The following is a 26,745-nucleotide window of genomic DNA, read 5'->3' on the forward strand; positions in this document are numbered from 1 at the left end:
CGGAGGAGCGCGGGTAACGGAACGCGGCGACCGCGGGCCACGGTTTCCAGGGAAGTCGAACGGCGACGCACTGGGGAGCGAATTCTGGACGGACCTGGGTGCCCGGGACCAGTGAGCTGGGACCGCGGCGCGGCGGCAGCAGCAGAAAGCGCAGCTGCTCAGCTGTATCCCACGCCCCCTTCCCGCCCCGGTGACAGTCTCTGCGGAAAGTCGCGTTTGTGATTTCTGGAGAGCACCCAGCGGGACGACGGCGGTCTTGCCTGGTCGTTCGGGCCAAGCGACGAGGAAACGGTTTCCCGGCGAACTGCCCACCCCACCCCGCGCCCCTAGGCAGCCCGTACCTGTAGGGCCTGAAGATGCTGAGATCTATGTGGAATTTTCTAAAACGTCATAAAAAGAAATGCATCTTCCTGGGCACAGTGCTCGGAGGTGGGTGACAGCGTTCTCGGAAGGGACTTTGGGAGCCAGGGGCGGAAGAGAGGTGACTGTCCTCTAAAACAGGCCGGGCGACCATAGTCCCGGATATGCAGAGCAGAGTCGCTCACCCGTCGGACGCGGCGCGGGGTGACCAGCCTCTGAGGTTCTTCCCACCTCTGCAGTCGTGGAATTTGTGTCTTTGGTCCTGACACTGCCGCTTACTCTGCTTCTCTCCTATCCTTTTCTCTCACGGACCTTGGGGGAAGCCGCCACACTTAAGTGTTTCAAGATACCATTCTCTTACAGACACGTATTTTTAAGTTGTGGTTTTTCCTGTGAGATTCTTCATGGGTATTGCGTTCTCGGTAGTTTGGCTTTTCACCCTTCTCAGAGGTTTCGTCATAGTCTAGGAGAACCTAAAGCCTGCACTCTCCAGTGTTGTTTTAAGTTCATTTTTTTTTTTTAAACCGCACACAGGTAAAGGACTGGAAGATGTGTACTAGACAGAGAAACGCAAATCGGTATTTTAGTTCTGTGTCTGCTTCTTGAGAATACAAGTTATGCAGTGAGAAGGTGTTTGGAAGATGTTGTGCAATCTTCCTCTGGATCTTCAAGGTTAGGATCAATGCCCGTCTGTCTGGCTGACATAACTGAGTCAGCTTAGGCTGAGAAGACATTAAGATACAGGTGGGATAATGGTGAGAGCCTTTTCCTTATATAGTGGTCATGTCATAACACGCAGGGATTTGAAGGAGAGAATAAAAAGCTTTGTGAGATAGAAGGAAATGTAGGAACGTTAAGAAGAATCTTTAGCGTTTGATTTTTTTGAGAAATATCACTAACTACATGCTTTGGTTACAGAAGTACTTAAAAAACAAGAACAAGTTTTCTAAGGAATTTGGTTGCTTTTATCTGACTATTAGGTAATATTCTATTGCCTCCAAACAGTTTGAGATTAACAATATTTTTGGCATCAGTAACTCAGATCTGTTGATTCTGGAAAGTTTGAAATCAGCTTATTGATGAGGTAAGGAGAGTCTTCCTCATCTCTGAGGTCTTTCACAAATCAGTACATTTTTATGTGAATTTTTACAGCCTTCTCTGAGAAATCCTTTACAAATAAACTCTCCAGTATCTTCAGCCACTGACATCTAATGTACAGATCTCCCTCAACTTGCAATGGGGTTATGACCCATTAAACATATAGGAAGTTGAAAATATCATAAGTCAAAAGTACATTTAATATTAGCTCACCTACCAAACATCATAGCTTAGCCCAGCCTACATAAAATGTGCTAGGAACACTTAGTTTAGCCTATAGTTGGACAAAATCATCCAACACAAAGCCCGTCTTGTAATAGTGTTAATATCTCCTGTAATTTATTGAATACTGTACTGAAAGTGAAAAATAGACTGGTTGAATGATTACAGAATGATTGTAAGAGTTGTTTACTCTCAAAGATTGCATGGCTAACTGGGAGCTGGGGCTCACTGCCACTGCCCAGCATCACAAAAGTATGTTACCTCATATTTGCCAGCTCAGCAAAAGATCAAAATTTAAAGTATGGATTCTACTGAATGTGTAGTACTTCTGCATCATCATAAAGTCAAAAATTTGTATAATTCAGGGACTATCTATATAATTCAGTTATGCTAAAACCACTAAGTCCATTTTATTTGCAAAGTTAAAGATATACATATGATGGAAGAAGTACAAATAAAATATTTTTTGCCTCTACTGAAGTAAGGAAAATAATCTCTCTAGCAATCTCAAAATAGCATACCCCTTCCGATTTATGGAACAACTTAATGGTAGATGAGAGATAATCATAGGGGAAGCTAAAGAGTATACTTAAGACATAGTTACAGATTTTTTTCAAAAAAATTTTTTGAGAGCTTATAATTACAGATTAAGGAAAATGAGAGAGGAAAAAAAGAAGTTCAGAGGGACAGAAAGAGAAAATAATCCAAGTGTTTTATATCTTCCTATAACATTTGAAATGTTACATTTCAGTTAATCTAAGACATATTTATCCAGTGCCTGTAGTCTTTACGGTAGTATGATTGGAAATGCAAGAGTTACAGATTTTTCAGTAATAGCTACCATTTACTGGGTGTCCAGTGGGCACTGTGCTAAGCTCTTGTGTTCAGTGGGCAGGACAACAAGAGTAGTTATTGTCATTTCCATTCAAAAATGTGGAAATTAGAGTCCTAAGAATTGAAGAAACTTGCCCAGGATCTCAGAGTTAATAATAAGGAAACTAGAATTCAAACCAGGTGTGTTAGATTCTGAAGCACTTTCTCTTTGCATACTTTACCATTCTGCCTTCATGGACTTCATGGTCTGACGGGAATGGAAAACAAGTGTCTTAGTCTGCTAGGGCTACTATAACAAAATACAATGGACTGTGTGACTGTAGACCACAGAAATTTATTTCCCCCAATTCTAGAGGCTGGATCAGGCTGCCAGCAAAGTTAGGTGAGGGCCTGCTTCCGGGTTGCAGACTTTTTGTGTCATCACATGGCCACAAGGGTAGAGGTCTCTGTGAAGTCCCTTTTATAAGAACACTAATCCCATTCATGAAGGCTCCACCCTCATGACCAAGCACCTCCCAAAGACCTCACCTCCTAATATCATCACATCAGGCATTAGGATTTCAACATGTGAATTCTGGGGGGACACAAACATTCTGAATATAACAAGTATATAAATAATTAAAATACAAAACAATAAGAGAGCTGGGGGAAAATATGGCATACAGATCAAACCAGCAGATAGCGTGTGCAATTGGAAAAAAGTAGAAAAGGTCTTCATGGAAGAAGTGGCATATTTTGTCAGGCTTGAAAACCAGGTACAATATCAACATAGATGCTCAAAGAAGTTTGGCTATCAGTGGTGGGAAAAAAAACTAAAACTTTGAGGTACAGGCCTTTCATAGGAATTTCCTACATTTTGGATGAGTAACTGCTTTAGACCAATTTGTACAATTTGACCAGTTTATGAAATGTAAACTTTTTGGTCTGAGGTCTCCTTTATACTTGTAAAAATTAAAGACTCTAAACAGCCTTTAAAAATTATATCTATTAATGGTTGCCATATTAGAAATTAAAACAAAGAATTATTTAAATATTAAATAACAATAGTAAACCATTACATAGTAACACAAATATTATTTTTTAGTAATTTTTTTTTGAAAAGAGAGGCATCATTTTACATTTTTGCTAATCTCTTCACCGTCTGGCTTAATTAAAGAAAGCTGGATTCCCATCTTTCTTTCTGCATCTAGTCAGTTTTGTTACCACGTCATGTAGCCTCTGGAATACTCTGCTGTGTGAGAGAATGAGAATGAAAAAGACAAAAACTACAAAAATGGTTTTGACTCGCAGATTCCATGAAAAGGTATTGAACACCCCCAAGCATACCCAAGCCACATTTCGAGAACCAATACTCAAGAGAAAATGTTGCAGAACAGAGAATAACCAGATTATATTTATTAGCTTGCTGATTTCTAAAAATCTCAGAGCGTTGACTTATAATTTATATCTTAATCCCTGTAATTTTTGGTCTCTTTAGTTTTCCATTTTTTTCATTCAACAAATACCTGAGTAAGAGTGAGTGCCTCTTCCCACTTTATCAGGCTCTGGGAATACAAAGGAATAAGATAGTTCTTGACTCTGAGGAACTCTTGGTGCTGACTGGAAAGCAGTACAGTGATGATACCATAATAGAGTACCATAGTAGAGCTGGTGCTGTGAGGACTTAGAGGAGAGAGAAATAAATGTGAAGGTGTCTGGCAGGCTTCACTCAGGAATTCACTTAAGTCAAGTTGTACAGCTAGCAAAAGAATGGGACACAGCTGGAAAAAGGGATATTCAACAGATTCAAATATATTGCTTGTGATGAATCAGTGTATTTCACTATGGCTAAGAACAGGGAATAAATAGGGAGCAGCAAAAGATGCATTTGGGAAACTAGCCTGAGTGCAGTTTGTGAAGGGCCTTCTATATTGTGCCATTCTACAGAATCTGGACATTATCTTGGGCACCAGTGCTTCTCAATTTTCTATGATAAAAATCACTTAAGGGGCTTAATAAAAACATAGAATTTTCTCTTTTTTTTAAGATTTTATTTATTTGTCAGACAGTGCACGCAAGCTGGGTAAGTCTCAGGCAGAAGGAGAGGCAGGCTCCCCGCTGAGCAGGGTCCTGGGATCATGACCTGAGCCAAAGGCAGCCACTTAACCAACAGAGCCACCCAGGCATCCAAAAACATAGTTTTCTTTCTCAGATTCTGATTCTTCTGGTCCAGACCAGTTCATTTATTCATCAGTTATCCAGCAAATATTTATTGAGCTTCCTCTGTGTAACAATATATGTATTGGGAATGCAGTATTGTATAAGACAAAATATTTGGGGATGATTTCAGGGAACTCCCTTAAAAGCTATGTTTTTAACGGGTGCTTCAAGTAATTCTGATGTTAAGTGAAACAGGGAATCCATCTTAAGAAAAGGTGGCAGGGTGTTGAAAAATTCTAATCACAGGAATATGTAGTCAGATTTAAATTTTAGAAAATTATTTGGCATATGAAAGGTGGATTGGAAAGGTGTGAGACCAGAAGAAGAGAGAAGAGGAAGCTGGAAACCAGTTCTTAAGAGCATTATTCAGAATCTGAATGAAGACAATGGTAAAGAAGTTGGAGTAAAGTGGCAAAATTTAGAGAATATTTCTGAAATAGAATCAGACTAGCAGGATTTGATATTTTGTTAGATTTTGAGCAGTGATAATAGATTATATTCAAACTCTTACTGAAATTATTAACCTAGTAATAATCTGGTAAAATAGTTGTATTCCAGGGATTTTTGTCCAGAAAAAGAAAACAACTAAAAGACAGTTTGGAAAAAAAAAAAAAAAAACTGAATTTATAATGTAGAAAGACTAGAAGATGTTTTGCTTTACCAGCGATGTTCTGAAAGGAAATCTCAAAACATTTTACATTGATTTGGAGGGTGGAGGGAGGATTATTTTTGTTTTTGTTTTTAGATAACTCAGGGGTGAGGGCAGAGACCTGGGAGGGAGAAGGAGAGAAAATCTCAAGCAGAGTCCAAACTGAGTGCAGAGACCAACACAGGGCTTGATCTTACAACCCTGAGGTCATGACCTGGGCTGAAACCAAGAGTTGGACACTTAACAGACTAAGCTACCTTGCGCCCCCATTTTCTGAAGTATTTAGTGATTGTTTCCATTATTCATAAATAAAACCTTAGCTACAGAAGAAACTTTTAAAGCACCTTACAATCCCAGCCTGTCATTTTATGGATGAAAAAAATTAGATACAGATAAAGGAAGAGACTTGCTTCAAGTTACCTACCTAAATGGTGCCATAACCATCAATATCTATTGTCTTCAGTCAGATGCAGGTAGCCACTCGAGTATAAAGATGATCCTGAATCCCATATTTTAGCTAATAAATTCTGTGCCCTCATACTTATTTTCCTAGGTAATAAAAAAAATCAGAATTAATTAATTTTAGGAATGAGAGCTTGGCTAAATTTGCCTTTGTATAGTAACTTACTCCAGTGCTAACTCAAAAAAAATAATAATAATGCGTTGTGGGATTTTAGCCTAATTTCATGTATTTGTTTGCTATTGTTTCCATAACGAAGTACCACAGACTGAGTGCTGAAGCAACAGAAATGTATTGTCTCATTGTTCTGGAGTCCAGAAATCTAAGATCAATGTGTTTCAGGATTTGTTTCTTCTCAGGGCTATAAGAGAAGGATCTTCTACAGGCCCCTCTCCTCAGTTTTTAGATGGTTATCGCCTCTGTGTCTTTATATCATCTTCCTTCTACACACGTCTGTGTCCAAATTTTCTCATACCAGAATACCTTCATGTTGGATTAGAGCCCACCCTAATGACCTCCTTTCAACTTGATTACCTCTGTAAAGACCCTGTCTCCAAATAAGGTAACATTCTGAAGTAGGGAGACTTCAACTTATGAATAGGGAATGGGTGTGTGTGACATAGTTCAACCCATAATAATTCATTTTCTTTTAGCTTTAGTTAGAATATACAACACTTATAAAATACAGTAGCTCCTGAAAATTTTTTATCAGACACTGTTGAGAATCTAATGAAAGCAGTATACCTTTTCTCCCAGAAAACACATATATCAGTCATTTATTATTATTCCAGAAAATTCTTAGATACGCAAATGTCATCATTGCAGTGTTTCACCTTACATTATTATTATTTTTATTTGAGAAATAGTAATCATTTTACACATAACCTTAAGCAGCCTATTGTGCAAATAAAACACAAGCAATTCATTGAGAAGTAGTTGTTACCCAAGAATTGCCTATCAAAGAGTTACTTTGTGAACTATAAGTCCGTTTTTTCATTCTGTTGGTGTTATGGCACTGTCATCAGTTTATTGAGGGTGGATTACAAAAAGGTTGCTCTGAAGCCACCTATATAACTTTCATTTGCTCTTTAAGCATGATTATAATACATGTATTTGCATATAGCTGCAGTCATAGTTTATTTCTATTTGCAGGACATACCTTTTACTGAACTATTATTTTTTTTAAGATTTTATTTATTTATTTGACAGACAGAGATCACAAGTGGGCAGAGAGGCAGACAGAGACAGAGAGAGGGGGAAGCAGGCTCCCCACCGAGCAGAGAGCCCAATGTGGGGCTTCACCCCAGGACCGTGGGATCATGACCTGAGCTGAAGGCAGAGGCTTTAACCCACTGAGCCACCCACGCACCCCTGAACTATTATTTTTAAAAATATATAATATGTTATCAGTTCATCTATAATGCTTGTATTAGTGAAAATATTTCAGGATGTGTGTTTTCTTTGCAGTCCTTACAGGGCCATCTCCTCCCCACTTGTGACAAACAGACTAACTCCAATTATTAGGTCCTGCACAGTTCTTAGGTTCTCTTTGATAGATATTGAGGGCCTCAAGCAGTTGGAGATAGGTGAGGATTTGTTACAAATTTGTTGCCAGGTTATAATGAAACACATGCTGGCACACATAAAAGCATCTGGCTAGCCAGTATAAATAAGTATCATAACTTGTTTTATAAGCTTATTGAAGTCCCAGCATTCTCTTCCCGTGCTGCAACAGAACCTTGCATAAAAAGGTACGGAGGTCAAACCCTTGGTATTTGCTTTCTCCCTCTGCCTCTCCCCCACCCACTTCTCTCTAAAAAAAAAAAAAAATTTTGCCTGAAGCAAATGTTTTGTAGGATTCTCTTGGCCACTTGGTTAACTCCTTTGACTAAGGATCCTCCTAAGTAGCAGCCGAGGATTCAAGGCTAAGTCATTCCTAAGGATAAAGGACTTTCTAGATTCATATATTCTTGCTCAAATGAGTATTACTAAAACGTTTTGGCTAATCCCGTATCTTAAACACCACTAATTTAATCTATGAAAATCCATTCCTAATATTCATTATGCTAGATAAAAGTTAGTTGAAGTACTTAAACCTTGGAGTGGGCTTTGGTCAAATGCTAACCAGCCACTCAGGAGTATTCACATTCCCAGTTAGGACAACTGACTGTGCCTGGGGCATAGACCAAAATGTGCACATTTATATCATCTGTCTATCCTAAAATGTGTTCAACAAAATTATAGGCCTCGTGACCCCACCTATATTTTTATGCTGTGGTGTTATAATGTAGGAATTTCTGTACCTTCTTCCCTCTCCCTTTTCCACTGAAAGTGCTAGTTCTCGATGTCTGTCTGACTACCTACCTTTCTTGTATTCTTTTTAATCTTTAAATAAATAAATATTTTATCTTACATTTTTAAAAAGTATTATATGTTGACTGAAGAAAATATGGAAGATGGAAAGAAGCAAATAGAAGAAAAAGATCAGCTACTATCCTACTGCTCAACAATGATTATAGTTTATGTTTTTTTCCATGTATCTACTTATATTAAAAAGGGAGACATCAAGATCTTATTTTATAAACTAACAATATATATGGATATTTCCTTGAGTTGTTGGCTAATTTAGCAAGGCAGTTGTTAACAGCCACATAAGATTTCACAAGATTTTTGTATGGATAGACCATAATTTACTTAATGGTCCCTTATTGCTGGACACTTAGAATATCTCCACTTCACTATTAAAGGCATTGCCAGACTTTGTACATTTAATTCCTTTCTGTTTTCTTCAGACATAGCTTTATGTACCCATCATTGGCTGTTAAAATGCCTATCTCCTTTTCCTTATATTTAGGTCACAATTCCTATGTAAGTCTTTAATTTAGATTTTTAAAAGTTGTGATTTTTAACTCTTCATTGATATAAACCTTATATTTGGATGAAGCATGTTAAAAATACTGTTTGGAATTTTTACCACCCTAATTAACTAGATTAACATACTTGTTTGTTTTAAAAAATAATTTTAGGAGTATATATCCTGGGAAAATATGGACAAAAGAAAATCAGAGAAATACAAGAAAGAGAAGCTGCAGAGTACATTGCTCAAGCAAGACGACAGTATCATTTTGAAAGTAACCAGAGGACTTGCAATATGACAGGTAAGGCAAAGAGAAATATTTATACATGTATATAAAGTTACTTGATGATTTATATTAATTTGCATACCTCCAGGACCAAAGAGGAAAAAGCAAAAGGATTTATATGATTTAACTGAAATACATCATTAAATGTTGATTTTTAAAATCAGTATAAATCAATATGCAATATACAATAAATGCTTGTTCATTCAGCTTATTTATTCATTCAGCAAATAATTGAGGTACCTAGAGCTGGGGAAATAAGGAGAATGATTAAAAAAAAATCCCTGACATTTAGAATTTATATGCTAATGAGAGTAACAAATGATAAACAACATATAAATAACTTAAGGCAATGATGGCTACTATAAGGAGAATAAAGATGTGTAAGGGAGCGGTTCTTTAAGAAATGGCAATCAGGAGAGTCAGGCCTCTTTGAGGAGGTGACATATGAAGAAAACCAAATGATTCAATGGAGGGAGCCATGCAGAATGCCTTCAAAGGGAACGGGCTTGACACTCAAGAATGCAAAAGGGGTATGTAGCTAGAGCAGAATGAGCAATGTAAGAGTAGTGGGAAGTAAGGCTGTAAGGATAGGCCTGATTTCATTAGGCCTAATAGCTGCAGTAAAAATTCCTGAGTGTGTTAAACTTACAGTAGGCAGCTACAAACCCGTGAGTGCAGCACAGAAGAGTACACTACTCAACAAGGATTAATGGTAATGATTTAACCTCCAGAGTTGGAAATCTACTGGGAGAATGCCATAACAAAATCAACTGCTCACATTTGAAGGGAATAGGCTTTATAACTGGTATAACCCCTTAAAGAATTAGTTCTCAAATCCATGTCAAACCTGGTTTTCTTTGTTATTGTTTAAAGCTTAATCTTTTCTCTAGCACTTCTTTTAAGAACAGTTAATTTAGAAAGAATTTGTAAAAGTAGGTTCTCTTTATTTACTTTTGAAAGCAGAATTTTTTTCTGAGTTTAAGACTTTAAATTTAGTACAATAATAGTACTTCATTCGATAAAGCAAATAGTGGTCATCAATACTGCATGTAATGACAACTCAGATAAAACACATTAGGAGGGCGCGTGATGTAATGAACACTAGGTGTATATGCAGTTGATGAATCACTGAACTCTACCTGTGAAACTAATAATACACTATAAATTAATTGAATTTAAATAAAAATTTTTTTAAAAACAGTGAGTTCCTAGGTTTTCCTTATAATATCCCTGTATCTTTGGGCAAATCTATATCTCATTTCTCTCTTCTATAAAATGATCATCATAAAACCCACTTCATAAATGTTTTATAGAATGTGAAGAGATAATGCATGTAAAGTGCTTAGTGCATAATACTCAGTAAATGATAACTTTTATTTAAAAGTTACATAATTTTTGGGGTGCCTGAGTGGCTCAGTCAGTTAAGCATCTGACTTTTGATCTTGGATCAGGTCTTGATCTCAGGGTCATGAGTTCAAGCTCTGCATTGGGCTCCATACTGGATGTGGAGCCTACTTAAAAAAAAAAAGTTATATAATTCTTTAAATTGATATTTAGCATTCAATGAAGTGATGCTATCAAGGACATGTTAATGACTTTTTAGAAAATAAGTACAGTGCATTTCTGGTTATTACTCAGATTTTCAGAAAATAGAAATAGGTAGTCTAGAGTTTGCAAATCCATCTCCATTTGACATGGACTTTTGTGTCGGTTTGGGTTCCCTGGAAAACAGATGCTAAGATGGGATTAGATGTGCAAGAGATATATTGGGGGGGTGGGGAACACCTGCAAAGAACAAAGGGGAGGGAGCAGAGGAGGCGAGGGAAGCTTTCAGACCATAGTGCAGGTCTCACACATGAATGGAAAGGGAGAAGGAAAGAAGATTAGATAAGAAGAGTTTCAGCCTATAGCACAGTTTCAAGAAAGTTTTGGCAGGCCAGTGGGGAGTCCTTAAGTCAAAGCTCTCTGGAACGGATCTCTGTTAGTATCACCACACCACTCTTCCAGCTGGGAGCGTGCAGACATGGTAATGGATCCAAAGGGGTCACAGCTGGGCTGCCAGCCAACCATGCTCCTCCTAGCAGATTTGGTGGAACATTTCCATGACCACCACAACCCTCAGATGAATAAATGGCTGCAGATAGGTAATTAAAAATAAAATACGGTAGGAGCCAAATAGAAGCTCACTGGAACACTTTCCAAATTAGCTTTCTGGTATGCATTGATAATGGGGTTATAAATCATATGATTAAATTTCTATCCTTTTGAATAAGGTGCAATGGATATACTAGAAAAATGTCATAGCTCTAGGTATATATGACTAGTTTTTTTTACCCAAAAAGTTGGCCCCAACTTGAAAGATACCATCTAATAAAATGTTTCTGTATTCTGCCCTATGGCTTTATCTTCTTCATGATTTTTACTGAATATTCAGGAGAAATACTTATTAAATTTATATATGACACAGTGCTAGGCTGGGATAAATGAATTGTTCTGCATTAAAAGTCAGTTGTACAGATACACAATTATCTAAGCTTGCTTGCAAGCAGGATATATGAGTAAGGTTTGGGAGTTCTAGTTGAGCACAAACTGGTTATAAAGACTTTAATATGATTTCTAGAAGTACTAATTTAGTCTTAGACCACAAAAATAAAATCTGATTCAGATCACAGGTAGTTGCATCATGCTCTGGAATCGTCAGAGTGCAGGTCCATTTCTGCCTCTCATATGTTAAGAAGATACAAACTGGAGGGGTGCCTGAGTGGCACAGTTGGTTAAATGCCCAACACTTGGTTTCAGCTCAGGTCATAACCTCAGCCTCATGAGATCCAGTCCCAGGCAGGGCTCAACGCTAAGTGCAGAGTCTTCCTGAGATTCTCTCTCTCCCGCTGCCCCTCCTACTCATGCTTTCTCTTTCTCTCAAATAAATAATTTTTTTAAAAAGAAGAAGAAGAAGAAGATACAAATTGGAGTGTATCAGAAAAGGCCAAACAAGGATAATAACAAGGGCTGACACTGAGCGTTCTCATGTGCAAATATTCTAAATGCTTTGTATGTCTCAGTTAAACCTTACAACAATTCTGTAAGATAGATCCAAAGTTATCCTCAGTTTACAGAGAAAACAGAGGCACTGGAGGGTTAAATAACTTGCTCAGGGTCACACAGATTCAGTAGCTGGTGAAGGGTTGTCTTGTGATTTGTGGTTGGACTGGGGGGTGTTTATCATGGAGACCAGATGTCTAAAGGAAAACATGAATGCTGCATTCAACTAGGTACAGAAACATATTTGTTCCGTGTTTTTTAAAAAACTGCCTGGAAGAAAAGAATTGACTTGTCTTCGGTTGAATAGACTGAAGGGGAAAGTGAAAAGCTCTTATCTTTCAGAATTGTTGAAGAGACTCCTCTCAAATCATGTTGTTTTACCGCATAATCTTTAAATTCATTCCTTACTAACTCCATTTTCTGTATGTAGGATTCTAAACCTTAATTTTTCTTGGTTGGCTAACATATTGCATTTGGGCTAGGCATATGTACCAAATACGCTGAGATAAGCTACCTTTTCCATTGGCTCTGAGCTGTGACTTTAGTAAATAATCTAAATGACTTAGGTGATTTAATCATACGGCTTGAGGAAATACACTGAAGCTCCATAATACAGCACTGAAATAGGTGTCTAGAGTAGGCTAAAAGCTAAATGTTCTATAGAAAAAAATAATATGGGTTTTATAATTGGTATGTCTGACGTAGTCAAGAAATAAAAATCACCCACTGAAGTTTTTCCCTTTTAGAATGTGGTATTTGTGATCTCTTGATATTTTTTCATTTTGTTATCATTACTTATTTAGTGTTAGAAACTCATTTTAAATTATTATATGTGCATTTCTCCAACTTTTCTTATACCATGCAGGAACCATAAATAAAGTAACTTCTATAAATTACATGCAGTCTTTTTTCCATAGAGCACTATGTCTTAATGTTATTCTTGGGGAGTTACAGGCAATAACCTTTGGCAAAACCAAAGTACAACTCAGCAGTTCTTAATTCCCAGCCTGATGCACTTTTGTCTAGGTTTCAGTACGTGCTTACTGCTTTGTAATATTTAATAAACTTTTCTAAAAATAGAAATAAAATATGAAACAGAAAGTGTAAAGATAAAAATGTTGTTTTGTTCATTTTATTATATCAGAAATAAATTCATTGTAAAAAAAAAAAAAAATTGGGGATTGCCTGGGTGGCTCAGTGGGTTAAGCCTCTGCCTTCAGCTCAGGTCATGATCCCAGGGTCCTGGGATCGAGCCCCACATCCGGCTTTCTGCTCAGCGGGGAGCCTGCTTCCCCTGCTCTCTCTGCCTGCCTCTCTGCCTACTTGTGATCTCTCTCTCTGTCAAATAAATAAAAAAAAATAAAATCTTTAAAAAAAAATTTGGAGAGTACAGAAAGAAGAGAAAAAGAGATGATTATTATTATTCCATCATCCAGAGACCACCACTTTTCACATCTCAGAATAATTCTTCCCATTCTTTCTTGTATGTTTACATTGCTATAGTCATAGTATATATATAATTCTACCACTTAATGTAAGCAGTTAAATGATTTGTTAGCATAAACTCAGTTTTTCTTATTCTTAATAATAACAACTTGAAACTCTACCCCCAACATTCCCTCCCAACCCTTGCTAGTTGTTAGTCCAATCATATAGCCTAAAACAACATGCGTTTCTCAGTGAAGGCAGTCATATCACTTGCAACCTTTTTTATTTTCTGTTTGCATCACAGTGTTGTCCATGCTTCCGACACTGAGAGAGGCCTTGATGCAACAACTCAATTCTGAGAGCCTAACCGCTCTGCTAAAAAACAGGTAAATGCAAGTTAACATCATTTTTTGTTTATACAGGTCACTTAAATTTATAGAATGAACTGAAATATTTTTCAAACATCTTTGTTTCTTTATTTTTCTAATTGATGCTTGTAATATACTCATTTAGAAAAAGTACTTTGTGACTCTGTCACTAAATTCATTCTATTTTGTCTGTGTATTTTTGTTCTACCTTGGTGCACAAAGGAGGCCAACAATATATATATTTAGGTCAACAATATTTATGTGCATTCTGGTTTTCATATAAATAGATCTTTTATCACTTTGGCCTTATTCAGAAATGTAATTATTGAGTGCTTACGGAATGTGTTTCTGAACCAGATGTTGTGAAGCTAAGTTATGTTAAACATTGTGCTTCTTAAAGAGTTTACAGTATAATAGGTAAAACGTGAACATTTTGAGAAAGGCATATGAATTTACATTTTATATTATTAACAAAATGAAGTGCAAATATAATATGAGTGTACAATAATAATAATTTACCTTACCATCACAGTTCTCTGAGCACAAAGCACTTTTTACACATAGGACTTTATATATGGAGTACAGCATGTGTTGGGATTTTGTAATTTAGTGTGATGCTGTGTTCATTGAGGAAACTTCCAGAAGGAAATGGCAAGATGAAGGGAAATGAACAAGATGAAGGGAAATGTTTTATTTTATTTTATTTTAATGAACAAGATGAAGGGAAATGTTTTCAGTAAATAAATTTTCATCATTGTGACCTTACTGAAGTATTCACTTCCCTTGTAATTACCTTCCAATAGCCAGGGAGAAGGAAATACTATTTCTAGAGGGTCTCTCTATGCTGAGCCCAGGACTAAACACCTTATGTACATGCTTCCATTTCATTTTCACAATATTCTTGTGAGGCAGATATTATCATCATCTGTATTTTACAGAGAGGAATTTACTACTCAGGTTAAATAACAAGCTAGAGAATTTCTTTAAAAGCATTTTCTCTATTCAGAGAATTCTTCCCAAAATAACAATGGATTTGCTTGCTTGGGATTTTTTTAATCTGATTAAAGTATAATGCTAGTCATACAAATTTTATCATTTGTAGAGGATGATGCATTTTCACCACTCGATAGTTATAAAGTTTAGCTTATAAATTAGTTCATATAATTATATACATAAGAAACATGAAAGCAGATTTCTCTTGGTCAAATGAATGCTTAATTACCACCTATGGGTACATAAGTAGAAGGTAAAGAAATATGTACCTGGGGCACCTGAGTGGCTCAGTTGGTTGAGTGTCCGACTCTTGATTTTTGGCTCAGGTCATGATCTGAAGGTGGTGAGATGGAACCCTGCATGGGGCTCCATGCTCAGCAGGGAGTTAGCTTCTCCCCCTCTTCCTCTCTCTCTCTGCCCCTCCCACCACTCAGTCTGTCTCAAATAAATAAATCTTCAAGGAAAAGGAAAAATATACGTAAGAAGTAGATAAAGAACAGAAATAGGTTTTAATTGCCTAAGTTTTAGTCTTACTAGGAAACTAAGACAAATGAAATAAGTGAATAGCACTTTATAAAAGCAACGTAATAACAGACATAAAAAATATAGTAGCATTCTTCCCTCTTGGTGACTGTTTCCTGCAAGGCCCTGTGTTGCCTATGTTTTGGAGTATTTGAGATAATTAAGATCTCTTTCCCTTTAAGACTTTGTCACCCAAAGAAAGGAGTATATGACAAATTATGATAATTCAAGATATATTGTGTTTAGTCTATGATAAAAAGTGAAAGGAAAATGTGGGCACAAAATGTGGGAGGCTAAAGAAGGGATTTATTTTGATGGATAACCCTGGACAGCTTTCAAGAAGAGGTGTCATTCCTCTTTTCTTAGTACACAAAATTCCTTAAATTCCTGAGTTTATTATTCCTTACTTACTGTTTCCTTTTTAAGTCTCTCAGTGCTATTTTTTTCTTGCCTTTCTTTTGACATAAAATTACTGTTTGTAGTTTGGGATAAAAATGTCCATTTGAAAAATATTTGCATAGAGAGGGGCTTGAGCCCTTACAAACGTGTTTAAATAAGGAAATGATTTTCCTTATTTCATGATTTAAGGACCTTGCAGGATGTACACCATACATCTTGAACTTGTGTCATCTAGGAATGGGATAACTGAACTCTAGAGTCAGTTCAATGGCAAAGAAAGATAAGAAGCTAGTTATATGCCACAATTGTAATGGTAACTCAACTTTTTACTAAAATGTAAATTTATGTCTAAATATAATAATAAAGAATATGGGTTTATAGTTTGTATATCTTTGTGGCTTTTTATTTCATTTTCCTTCTAATTTATTTGTATTGTATTTTACAAAAGTACTAGTTTGTGACAGATTGGAAATAAAAAAGGAAAATAAAATTGGTCCTTCCATGTAGATGATTTGAAAAGCACTGAACTCCATCTACATGGTATATCTACACAGTGGCGCACTGTGCCATGGTAAAAAAAAAAAAAAAAAAAAAAAAAAACAACTAAAGAAAATGCGTATAGTATGCTACCATTTATCTAAGAGGGCAAATTGCATATATAAGGCAAAACAATGATAAGTTAAAGTAAAAATTTTTAATAGTCACCTATGAAGAAGGGAGAGAGTAAAAGGGAATACAAACAGACTTACTTGAATATACTGTGCTGTGTAAATTTGACTTTAGAACCATGTAAACCTTTTACATATTTATAAAACTAGTGTTTACAAAACAATGTCTAGAAAGAGATAGTAAAATAAACCAACCTAAATGTGTAGTTGCTGTTATAACCACAAAGATAGAAACTATACCAGGTACAAAATCCTTAAAACTCTTCAATATTGCTATTGCTGTTCTGAGACTGTTGTTCATAGAGGGAAGGATGAAGCAAATTAGTAATTACATTGGTTTCATTGATTGCTAGTGTAGGCAAAAAGAAATAAATGTAAGATCAAGGAGATGAAGTTAAAAACCCTGGTAGTTTTAACACAGTTACTAGCTTAGTCTACCAAAAGGGCTTAGTAGCAATTAACATCCTTAATCAGAGATCATAGTTACGGACTATCATTTTCTGCTACAAAGAAGCAGGACTCTTTTTTTTTTTTTTTTTTTTTTTTTAAGATTTTGTTTATTTGTTTGTCAGAGAGAGAGCAAGAGCACAAGCAGGGGGAGTGGCCGGCAGAAAGAGAAGCAGGCTGCCTGCTGCAGGACTCCATCTCAGGACCCTGGGATCTTGACCTGAACCAAAGGCAGACACTTAACTGATGAGCTACCCAGGTGTCCTGGAAGCAGGACTCTTGGAGAAAGGGTGATTTCAGGTCTGCAGCAAAAATTAAACAAGATGAACCCATGGAGTGCTGGGTGGCTCAGTTGGTTGAGTGTCCAACTCTTGATTTTGGCTCAGGTCATGTTCTCAGGGTCCTGAGATCTAGCTCCACAAAGGACTCCATGCTCAGTGGGGTATCTGGTTGAGATTTCTTTTTCTCCCTGTCCCCCTGTCCCTTCCCTCTCCCCACTTATGCACTCTCTCTCTAAAATAAATAAATAAATCTTTAAAAAAAAAAAAAAAAAGGTGAACCCAGAACAACTTTTCTTGTCAGTAAGCAAGGAAGCTATCAAAAACTAGTAGGGTAATGTCAAAAGGATTCAGGAACCAGTCTGAAATAGCACCCACAATATTGGGTCAAAGACGGGCAATTTGAACACCAATAAGAATAATAAATACAGTGAGTCAAACATTAAATATATACTTATATATATTTAAATTCTTATGTTTACAATGCTATTTTAAAACAAAAAATACTTTATTATTTACCTTTGAAGGATTACTGACATGCTTCATTATTTGTGAAATGGTAAATGAGGGAAAGAAATAAACAATTTTCTTGATTTTCCTATATGATTTTATGGTATATATGCATATGCTCAGAAGGAGGATAAGAACCAGAAAGATATATACCAATACACTAGTGAAAATGGTTGTGGGTTTTGTTTTTTTTTTTAAGATTTTATTTATTTATTTGAGAGAGAGATGTAGAGAGAGCAAGCATAAGCAGAGGGAAGAGGCAGAAGTAGAGGAGAAGCAGACTCCTCTGAGCAGGGAGGCCAGTGCTGGGCTCAATCCCAGGACCCTGAGATCATGGCCTGGGCTGAAGGAAGACGCTTTGAGATACTTAGGTGCCATGTGAAAATGGTTGTTATCATTGGTTACTGAAATTACAGGTTTTTTTTTTACTATACTTACTATATTTTGTGGGCTTTGTTTCCTATAGTTCCTATAGTTATCCTGTAATAAAATAAAATTAATTATAAAGATAATAAAGTTCTAAGTTTTTTATTAGATTACCTGATTACTATTCTTTACATTAGGCCTTCAAACAAGTTGGAAATATGGGAGGATCTGAAGATAATAAGTAAGTCTTCCTACTTTGTGTGACAGCACATCTTTAAAATACATATAAAGGGAAATTTTTATACTCTTTTATGTGGATGACCCTTTTCTACCTCATAAAGTTGTCCACATTAAATAATTCTCATAAACAAGTTGATCAATATCTGGTCCTAGAAAGTATTCAGGAAATATTAGTGGTGGTGGTAGTATTACTGTTGTTATTATTATGATATGTAAACCTGTCCTAGACCACATATGCCTACATTAGGTACTGATACCTACAATATTATGTCTTTTTTTTTTTTTTTTTTTTTAGAGAGAGGGAGAGAAAGAGTGTGTGAGGAGACTGGGAGGGGCAGAGTATATAGTGTATACAGAGTATACACACAGGTCTCAGTACTTTATACTACCAAGCATTCCTACATTTTCCCATCCATTCATATGATCCTTATCAACTAAATTATGCTTTAGCTTTGCCTATTTAAAAATAAATTAAACCTTTATAGTACTCTGTTTCAACCACCCCTTATATAATACCAAAGACTTCTACATTCTTCCCTCCCACTCATTCCTTGACACCCTAGAGCCTGACTCCTACTTCTGTGTCTCCACCCAAACATATCTCACAAGCACCAATAGTAACTTCTGTGTTACTAAATCTACCGGACATTTTCCTCCTTCTAGACCTCTTGGCAGCATTTAACACCTTTGCTTTCTCCTCTGTTTTGAACACTCTGTCCCAGGCTGCTGTGAAGCTAGTCTCTGGGTGTCCCCCATCTGTCCCTTTCTCTAGCCCTTAGATGGTCTCAGCCTCCTTTACCTGCTATTGCAAACTGGAGTTCTTCCATGCTCAGCCCTCTACTCTCAGCTCTCAGCTAGCTCCCTGAACAGCTCAGAGTTCTGAGGCTACAAATCTCAGTGTTTCCCAGGTTTTTTGTGTTCTCCTTTCTAACTAATAATATGTAACTCTTTACTCAATATATTGATTATTGCTTTTATTAGTTATTTTTTCAATTAAGAGATGATACCTAATTTACATTAAACACGTTGTAAGGAGATAGACAATGAATATTTTGAATTGATATATTTTTGTACTTGAAACAACTGCAAATGTATTTCTTAAAGTCATCTTGTAAAAAAGAATAACCATAGGGATAGTTTGTGATTTTACATATTTGTTTGTTTTAATAATAGTACCAAATGGTTATCTTTTCTCTGTGAAGGTTTCACAAGAAGTATTGTAGCAGTATACAGTACTTGTATGCTGGTGGTTCTTTTGCGAGTCCAGTTAAACATAATTGGTGGATATATTTACCTGGATAATGCAGCAGTTGGCAAAAATGGCACTGTAAGTTTCATAAACTTAACATACATAAATGCCCTTTGTATTAAGATTTAATTGGATTTAACTGAATATTACTTACCCTATTAATTTCTATAAGATGGGAATTTATATTTCATGTGATTATAAACTTCTAGCATTATTTTTCATATTTTGAAACTAGACTTTTTGTTAGGTTAAAGAATATTATTTTTTCTATCATTTCAGGTCCTGACAAGTCTCAGCTCAAGTTATACTTTATAGTAAACTTATATAGTATATATTTATAGTAAGTAACCTTGTTTCTATTTTGTACAGACAGTTCTTGCTCCCCCAGATGTCCAACAACAATATTTGTCAAGTATTCAGCACCTCCTTGGAGATGGTGAGATTATTTGTGACCTGGAAACTAATTTTAATTTGTTCATTTTTATTATTGAGGAACTTAAAGTGAACAAGGCTTTTATGTTTGTTTTTCCTTTAATAATAGGCCTAACAGAATTGATCACAGTCATTAAACAAGCTGTGCAGAAGATTTTAGGAAGGTAAGGCATTTTGCTTTGGCTTCTCTGACTTCCTGATTCTGGTGAATAAAAGAAAAATAAGAATTGTTCTAGTGAAGCTGGTGATTTGACAAATGGTAGTTTGTAAAATTCTTTGTAACCTTATATAGACACAGCCCTGAGATACTGCATTGTGAATCCATTTTCTGCATTAGTGCCAACCTTTTGATACTAAGGGAACAGGTTTAATATTTAATTGTTTACTGATTGACTTCCAAACAAACCAGAAATATTTGGGTCATAACATAAAATACCTACTTTAAAATCTGCCTCTGAGCCTTTTATCTTCCATTTATACTAGTACTTTCTATAATTACAGTGGGAATTTTCTTGTGAAATCTACAGCAAGACTTGATGTGGCTCTGTAATAATGACACTTAACTGATGACTGATTTCTTAATCTACTCTAGTGATTTCAGTCAGCAGTTTCAGGTTTGAGTGGATCTCAGAGAGTAATCTGTTTAAAAAAGAGTGTGTATAGGATGTGTTGTATAGTTTCAATTTATCCCAATTCCCTTTTCTCTGTTTCTAGCGTTTCTCTTAAACATTCTTTGTCTCTTTTGGACTTGGAACAAAAACTAAAAGAAATCAGAAATCTAGTTGAACAGCATAAATCTTCTTCTTGGATTAATAAAGATGGATCCAAATCTTTATTATGCCATTATATGATGCCAGATGAAGAAACTCCATTAGCAGTTCAGGTGATTAATTCATAACCATTTAACCAAACCAGTTATTCTATATTTAAAAAATTTTTTTTACTATCTCTTGAAATTTAGATTTCTGAGGTTCTTGAAAGACTCATGATTAAAAGGCCTGTATTCCGGGGCACCTGGGTGGCTCAGTCATTAAGCATCTGCCTTCGGCTCAGGTCGAGATCTCAGGGTCCTGGGATTGAGCCCTGCATTGTGCCCCGCATTGGGCTCCCTACTCAGCTAGAAGCCTGCTTCTCCCTCTCCCACTTCACCTGCTTGTGTTCCCTCTCTTGCTGTCTCTCTCTCTGTCAAATAAATAAATAAAATCTTTAAAGAAAAATTAAATAAAAGGCCTGTATTCCAATAACTTAAATAAAACTTCATTAATTTAGAAAACAAACAGCAATTATGACTGATTTCTAATTAGAAACATAATTTTAGATTTCAGCAAATTTTTATTGAGTATTAGTTATGTGAAAGACACTGTGATATATGATTCATATAAAAAATGAATAAAACCTGTTCATTATATTTGGAGGAACTCTTGAGAAAAGTTCAGTTTATGTGGCTAAACTATATTGTATCAGACTAAGTAGCAGAAGATAGAGCTGATAGCTGGGACAAGATCATGATCAAGATCATGAGCTTCAATTTATAGAAAAAGACAAATTTTAACCAGACCAATACCACAATTACACAATCTGCTTTTTAAATAAATCAATGAAGGCAATATCAAAATGGACTAAAGGAAATTTTAGTCATCCACTTGAGAAACAAATAAGGCCTGACCTAACAGTTATCAGCTATGGTGTTGCTCCGTACAGGTGTGTCCTGGGCAGTTGTGATTTATTCATTGATTAAGAATAAGAAAAATGTTGGAGCACCTGTCTGGCTCAGTCAGTGGAACATGCAGCTCTTGATCTCAGGTCATGAGTTTGAGCCCCATGTTGGGTGTAGAGATAAATAAACTTAAAATTAAAAAAAAGAAGAAAAATGTCAAAGATTGCAGGTTATATATATCATTTTAAAATATTGGGGTTTTTTCATATGTAAGCAGGTTATACCATTCTTTACAGTTAAGAGAAGAATATCTCACTTGACAACTGGAGAAACCTTAAACCCAAGAGGCTTCTAAGCTATACCTTGTCCTAGAGGCCCCATTAGAACAAAGACTACCATGGTTTTCAATGCCAGCTGTATTTCCATCCGCAAACATAGTCCTGTTTGGGTGTCCAGAGACCTTGCCTTCATGACTAGGCCAAAGAAAGGGTTGTAGCCATTTAGGGGAACCCCATGACCTATAGGATGCAGGCTAAACTGAATAAGTGAATAGATGAAACAGAATTAATGAAAGAAAAAGGAGATAACTTATAAATTCTTCTCAAGAAGATGCAATATTAAAGAAACTTTCTGGAACAATAAAACAGTTTCCAAATTTTAAAATTCAACAGTGGAACTAAAAGAGAAAATGGTTCAAAGAACAGGTGAAGAAAGGAATGACAGACTCAATCTTACCTGAACTGAATTAAACCCTGAAACTTTAGACTGACAGGACACACAGAGCCCCAGACAAGACTAGACTTGATGAAAAAAGACATGGAGATTTTGATAAAATGTCTTACCAATTAAAGAAAAAAAAAAAATCCCAGTCCTCTGGAACCTCAAAGGACTCTTTTTCTTTGTAAATATATTCTAGAAATGTGCTCAACAGGGTCCAAATAAACAAGGATCTTACAAAGTATAATTTTACTTTGACTCATTTTTTTAGTAGAGTTGACACACAATGTTGCATTAGTTTCATAGGTAAAAATAGTGATCCCAGTCCCACATCGGGCTCTCTGCTCAGCAGGGAGCCTGCTTCCTCCTCTCTCTCTGCCTGCCTCTTTGCATACTTGTGATCTCTATCTGTCAAATAAATAAATAAAAATCTTTAAAACAAAATAGTGATCCCATAAACCTATACATTATGCTATACCACAAGTATAATTTCTATCTGTCCCCATACATCCCTATTATAATATTATTGATTATATTCCTGATGCTGTGCTTTTTATTCTCATGACTTACTTATTCCATGACTGGAAGCCTTTATCTCCCACTCCCTTCACCCATTTTGCCCAGCCCTTCACAACCCTCCCCTCTGCAACCATCAGTTTGTTCTCTATATTAATAAGTCATATTCTGCTTCTTGTTTCATTCATTTCTTTGTGTTCCACATATGAGTGATACCATATTGTATTTTTATTTTCTTACTTCACTTAGCACAATACCCTCTACATCCATCTATGTTGTCTTAAACGGTATCGTCTCATCCTTTTTTATGGCTGTGTAATATTCCCATGCACGTGTGTGTGTGTGTGTGTGTGTGTGTGTGTGTGTGTGTGTGTGTGTGTATTGTATGAGCCAGTAATTCTACTATTGAGTATTTACTCAAAGAAAACAAAAACACTAATTTTATACATACACTCCTATGTTTATTGCAACATTATTTGCAATAACTAAGATTCTGACTCATGCTTTAAATAGTACTCACCTATACATATGAACTTTTACAGTTTTCTTGAGTTTAAAAAACTTATTTCTTGATTTTTAATAAAACATAGACTTGTAGATTTCCTGAACTCTTGGGGTTTTTAATATGATTAGTTTCGTCATAACTTTGTGCTAATATTTGAAACCCTAAAGTATAGCATTTTAATTTCACAGGCCTGCGGGCTTTCTCCTAGAGATGTTACCACTATTAAACTACTCAATGAAACTAGAGACATGTTGGAAAGGTATGTATACTGCATGTAACAGAAAACATGTGTTTCTATTTTGAATGTACTTATGACTGTTTTTTAGCTTTTCTTAAACGACATATGCAATGTAGTATCTTGTTAAAATTATATTTTGAATCTGTTCCCTGTCTTTAGGTAAGATTTCCTATCTAATGTTTCTTTTATTAAGGTGATAAGAGAAACAGATTTTTATCAAGATGTCCATGCCTTCCTCAAGCTACTTCCTTAGCCTAGAGATTCTGAAATACTAGTTGAGGGACTAGAACATAGTAAGCATTTATATTTTGAGAAAAGCTCTCGGGGGTGATTCTGATATACCCAGTGTATTAGTAAATGTTTAACAACTAGCTCTGTAAAACAAACAAACCAGAAACTGAAATTGTAGCGGCAGCAGTTCTGACTACTAACTTGAAATCACTTGATACCGACTTGAGGAGTTGGGGAGAAGTGCACTTTCAAGCCAGAGATAGCCAGCTCCAGGTAGTCCTCATATATACCACACGCACACATATGCAATATGTGTACACTCCCCCCCTACACACACACACACACACACACACACACACACACACACACACACACACTCAGTTTTGAGAATGCTCCCCCTAATCCTCTAATCCTCTCAGGATAGACTATAATGTCCCTAAAACTTTGAGGGATAAAAATTTCACATCTTCCCCAAATTGAGTATTACTGTTTTAAGTCACCCAGAAGACAACCAGAGTGTTAAAAATGGAGAAAGCATCAGACTATGCAGTAGAAGACTGGAAGACCTAGATTCAGTTTTGGCTTTCCTGCTCATTAGCTGTTCAGCATTGGCTGAGCCACTTAAACTCTTTGAGGTGATTTTATCATTGTAGAATCTGAGTAGTAGTACCAGTCTTAAGTGGTTAATATATCAAAGTTTCTTTTATCCTCAAGATAATTTAGAACCATTTTCTTTAGTTTTATTTTTGGAGGAAATTATCGTCTCTACTTATATTTTCTTGATCATGACAAAAATCAGCAAATTTGGAGTTTAACTCAGCTATTGAATCTACTGTATGATTTATCAAGTTCTAGTCTCTTGATTTTCTACAATAGCCATTTCCACATATTTTCTTATTCCAGTTTCCACCAAATCACTCGACGAAGTTCTTCTAGAAAAGGTCATCATTGATCTCTTGCCAAATCCAGTCAAAAATGTTCATCTTACTTGGCCATTCTCTGATAATTAACGCTGTTGATCAAGCCTTTCTTAAAATTCTTTTCTCAAGTGGCTTCCATGACCGTTATCTCCTAATTTCTCTCCATATTCTCAGATTATTTCTTCTTAGTTTCCTCTTTATCTGTCTTTCTTACAAACATTAGTTTTCTAAGGTATTTGTTCTTATTTCATCCTCAGCTGTCCCAAGTAATTTCATATTCCCCCATTGCTTTAACAACTATCTGTATGCTAATAATTCCCAAATGTATAGCCCCTTGCCCAACACTCCCATGCACTTGAGATTTCTAGATGTCAAAGATCAAATTAATCTGTTCAACTAGGTATTTTCTAACTTTATAACACATATATATTATTCTTTTTTTTTTAAGATTTTTTTATTTATTCATTTGACAGAGAGAGAGAGAGAGAGAGATCACAAGTAGGCAGAGAGGCAGGCAGAGAGAGGAGGAAGCAGGCTCACTGCTGAGCAGAGAGCCCGATGTGGGGCTCGATCCCAGGACCCTGAGATCATGACCTGAGCTGAAGGCAGAGGCTTAACCCACTGAGCCACCCAGGCGCCCCTATTATTCTTTATATCAAAGAGGTTTGGGGGCTTATGGGTAGTTCAGTAAGTTAAGCATCCAACTCTTGATCTCAGCTCTTTAGCTATCCTTTTTGGATAGATGATCTCAAGGTTGTAAGTTCAGTCCCCAGACTGGGCTCCAAGCTGGGCATGGAACCTACTTTAAAAAAAAGAGAGGTTTTGTGTTACATAATGTAACAAAAAGAGCTTGAACTTTAAGATCAAAAAGGCCTGGCTTCAAATTCTAGCTCTCCCATTTACTAATTACATACCTTTGGACAAATTTCCTCATCTCTTAAGTATCCATTTTCTCATCTGTACATGATAATAAAACTTTCTGTCTCACTGGGATGTCATGACACAGTATGTAAAGCAAACCATTATCTGTGACTTTAAGATGATTCCTCTTCAAGAGTTTCCTAAAGAGGGGTGCCTGGGTGGCTCAGTCAGTTAAGCATCTACCTTCAGCTCTGGTCCTGCTCTCAGGATCCTGGGATCAAGCCTCTTGACATTAGACTCTCTGCTCAGCGGGGAGCCTGCTTATCCCTCTCCCTCTGCCTACCCTTCCCCCTGCTCGTGTTCTCTCTTTCCCTGTCAAATAAATAAATAAAATCTTAAAAAAAAAAAAAAAATGTTCCCTGGAGAGAAGTATTACCGTTATTGATATTTTTGAAAACGCATTGTACAAAATGCTGGATGATATTAAAAAAACTCACAAAATCATTGTGTTGTGCTAAATAATAAGCTCACTTTTTATGCTTCATTGTTAAAGATTAGCTCCTTGATATAATCTTACAATGTTTTAGGCTATAAAAAGCAGTTTGTAACTAGAAATATTGGTGGCTGTCAAAGATAACAACATAGTTACTGAATTTATTTCCTTTTCCATTGAGAATCTAAAAAGCAATTTATCCTTCTTATTTTGTATAGTCCAGATTTTAGTACAGTTTTGAATACATGTTTAAACCGAGGTTTTAGCAAACTGCTAGACAATATGGCTGAGTTCTTTCGACCTACTGAACAGGACCTTCAACATAGCAACTCCATGAGTAGGTAAGATGACAAAAAATGTTATGTGTCTAATGAATACTCTAATAAAAGAGTGCTTTGGATGTGTTTATTTTTTGTTCCAGGTAATTAAAAAAATCTTAGAGGATAAATTTGATTGATCATTTGTCAACAAATTAAACTCCCTTAAACCAATGACTCTGTAGAAGCTCCTTCTGGATTCAATATTAAAAATTTCATTTCTTCCCCAAATTTTGCCACTATATGGAAATAAACAGTGAAACTACCTTTCTGTAAGCCAAGTTCCAGTTCTAGTTCTTGGGTTTGGTTTTTTTTTTTTAACTCTTTAGAATATAAAACTGAAAATGTATTTAATTACTATAAGCCATAATTGGCCCACATAA

General features: G+C 36.1%; 1 protein-coding gene across 1 annotated transcript in view; it reads left to right on the plus strand.

The window, feature by feature from the left end:
• The first annotated feature begins 73 nt into the window (after window positions 1-73).
• LOC111147832 (peroxisomal biogenesis factor 3) overlaps window positions 74-26,745 on the plus strand; it is a 33,583-nt gene continuing 6,911 nt past the window's right edge. Inside the window, exons 1-10 of the mRNA XM_022504086.1 lie at window positions 74-429; window positions 8,849-8,980; window positions 13,740-13,821; window positions 18,184-18,227; window positions 19,429-19,553; window positions 19,845-19,911; window positions 20,017-20,071; window positions 20,622-20,790; window positions 23,491-23,561; window positions 26,264-26,386. Of these exons, the coding sequence (XP_022359794.1) occupies window positions 357-429; window positions 8,849-8,980; window positions 13,740-13,821; window positions 18,184-18,227; window positions 19,429-19,553; window positions 19,845-19,911; window positions 20,017-20,071; window positions 20,622-20,790; window positions 23,491-23,561; window positions 26,264-26,386 (941 nt within the window). The 5' untranslated portion in view covers window positions 74-356. The remainder of the gene's footprint in view (window positions 430-8,848; window positions 8,981-13,739; window positions 13,822-18,183; window positions 18,228-19,428; window positions 19,554-19,844; window positions 19,912-20,016; window positions 20,072-20,621; window positions 20,791-23,490; window positions 23,562-26,263; window positions 26,387-26,745) is intronic.

The sequence above is a fragment of the Enhydra lutris genome, unplaced genomic scaffold, assembly GCF_002288905.1.
Source record: "Enhydra lutris kenyoni isolate GAN:26980312 unplaced genomic scaffold, ASM228890v2 scaffoldscaffold17, whole genome shotgun sequence".
Classification (NCBI taxonomy): Eukaryota; Metazoa; Chordata; class Mammalia; order Carnivora; family Mustelidae; genus Enhydra; species Enhydra lutris.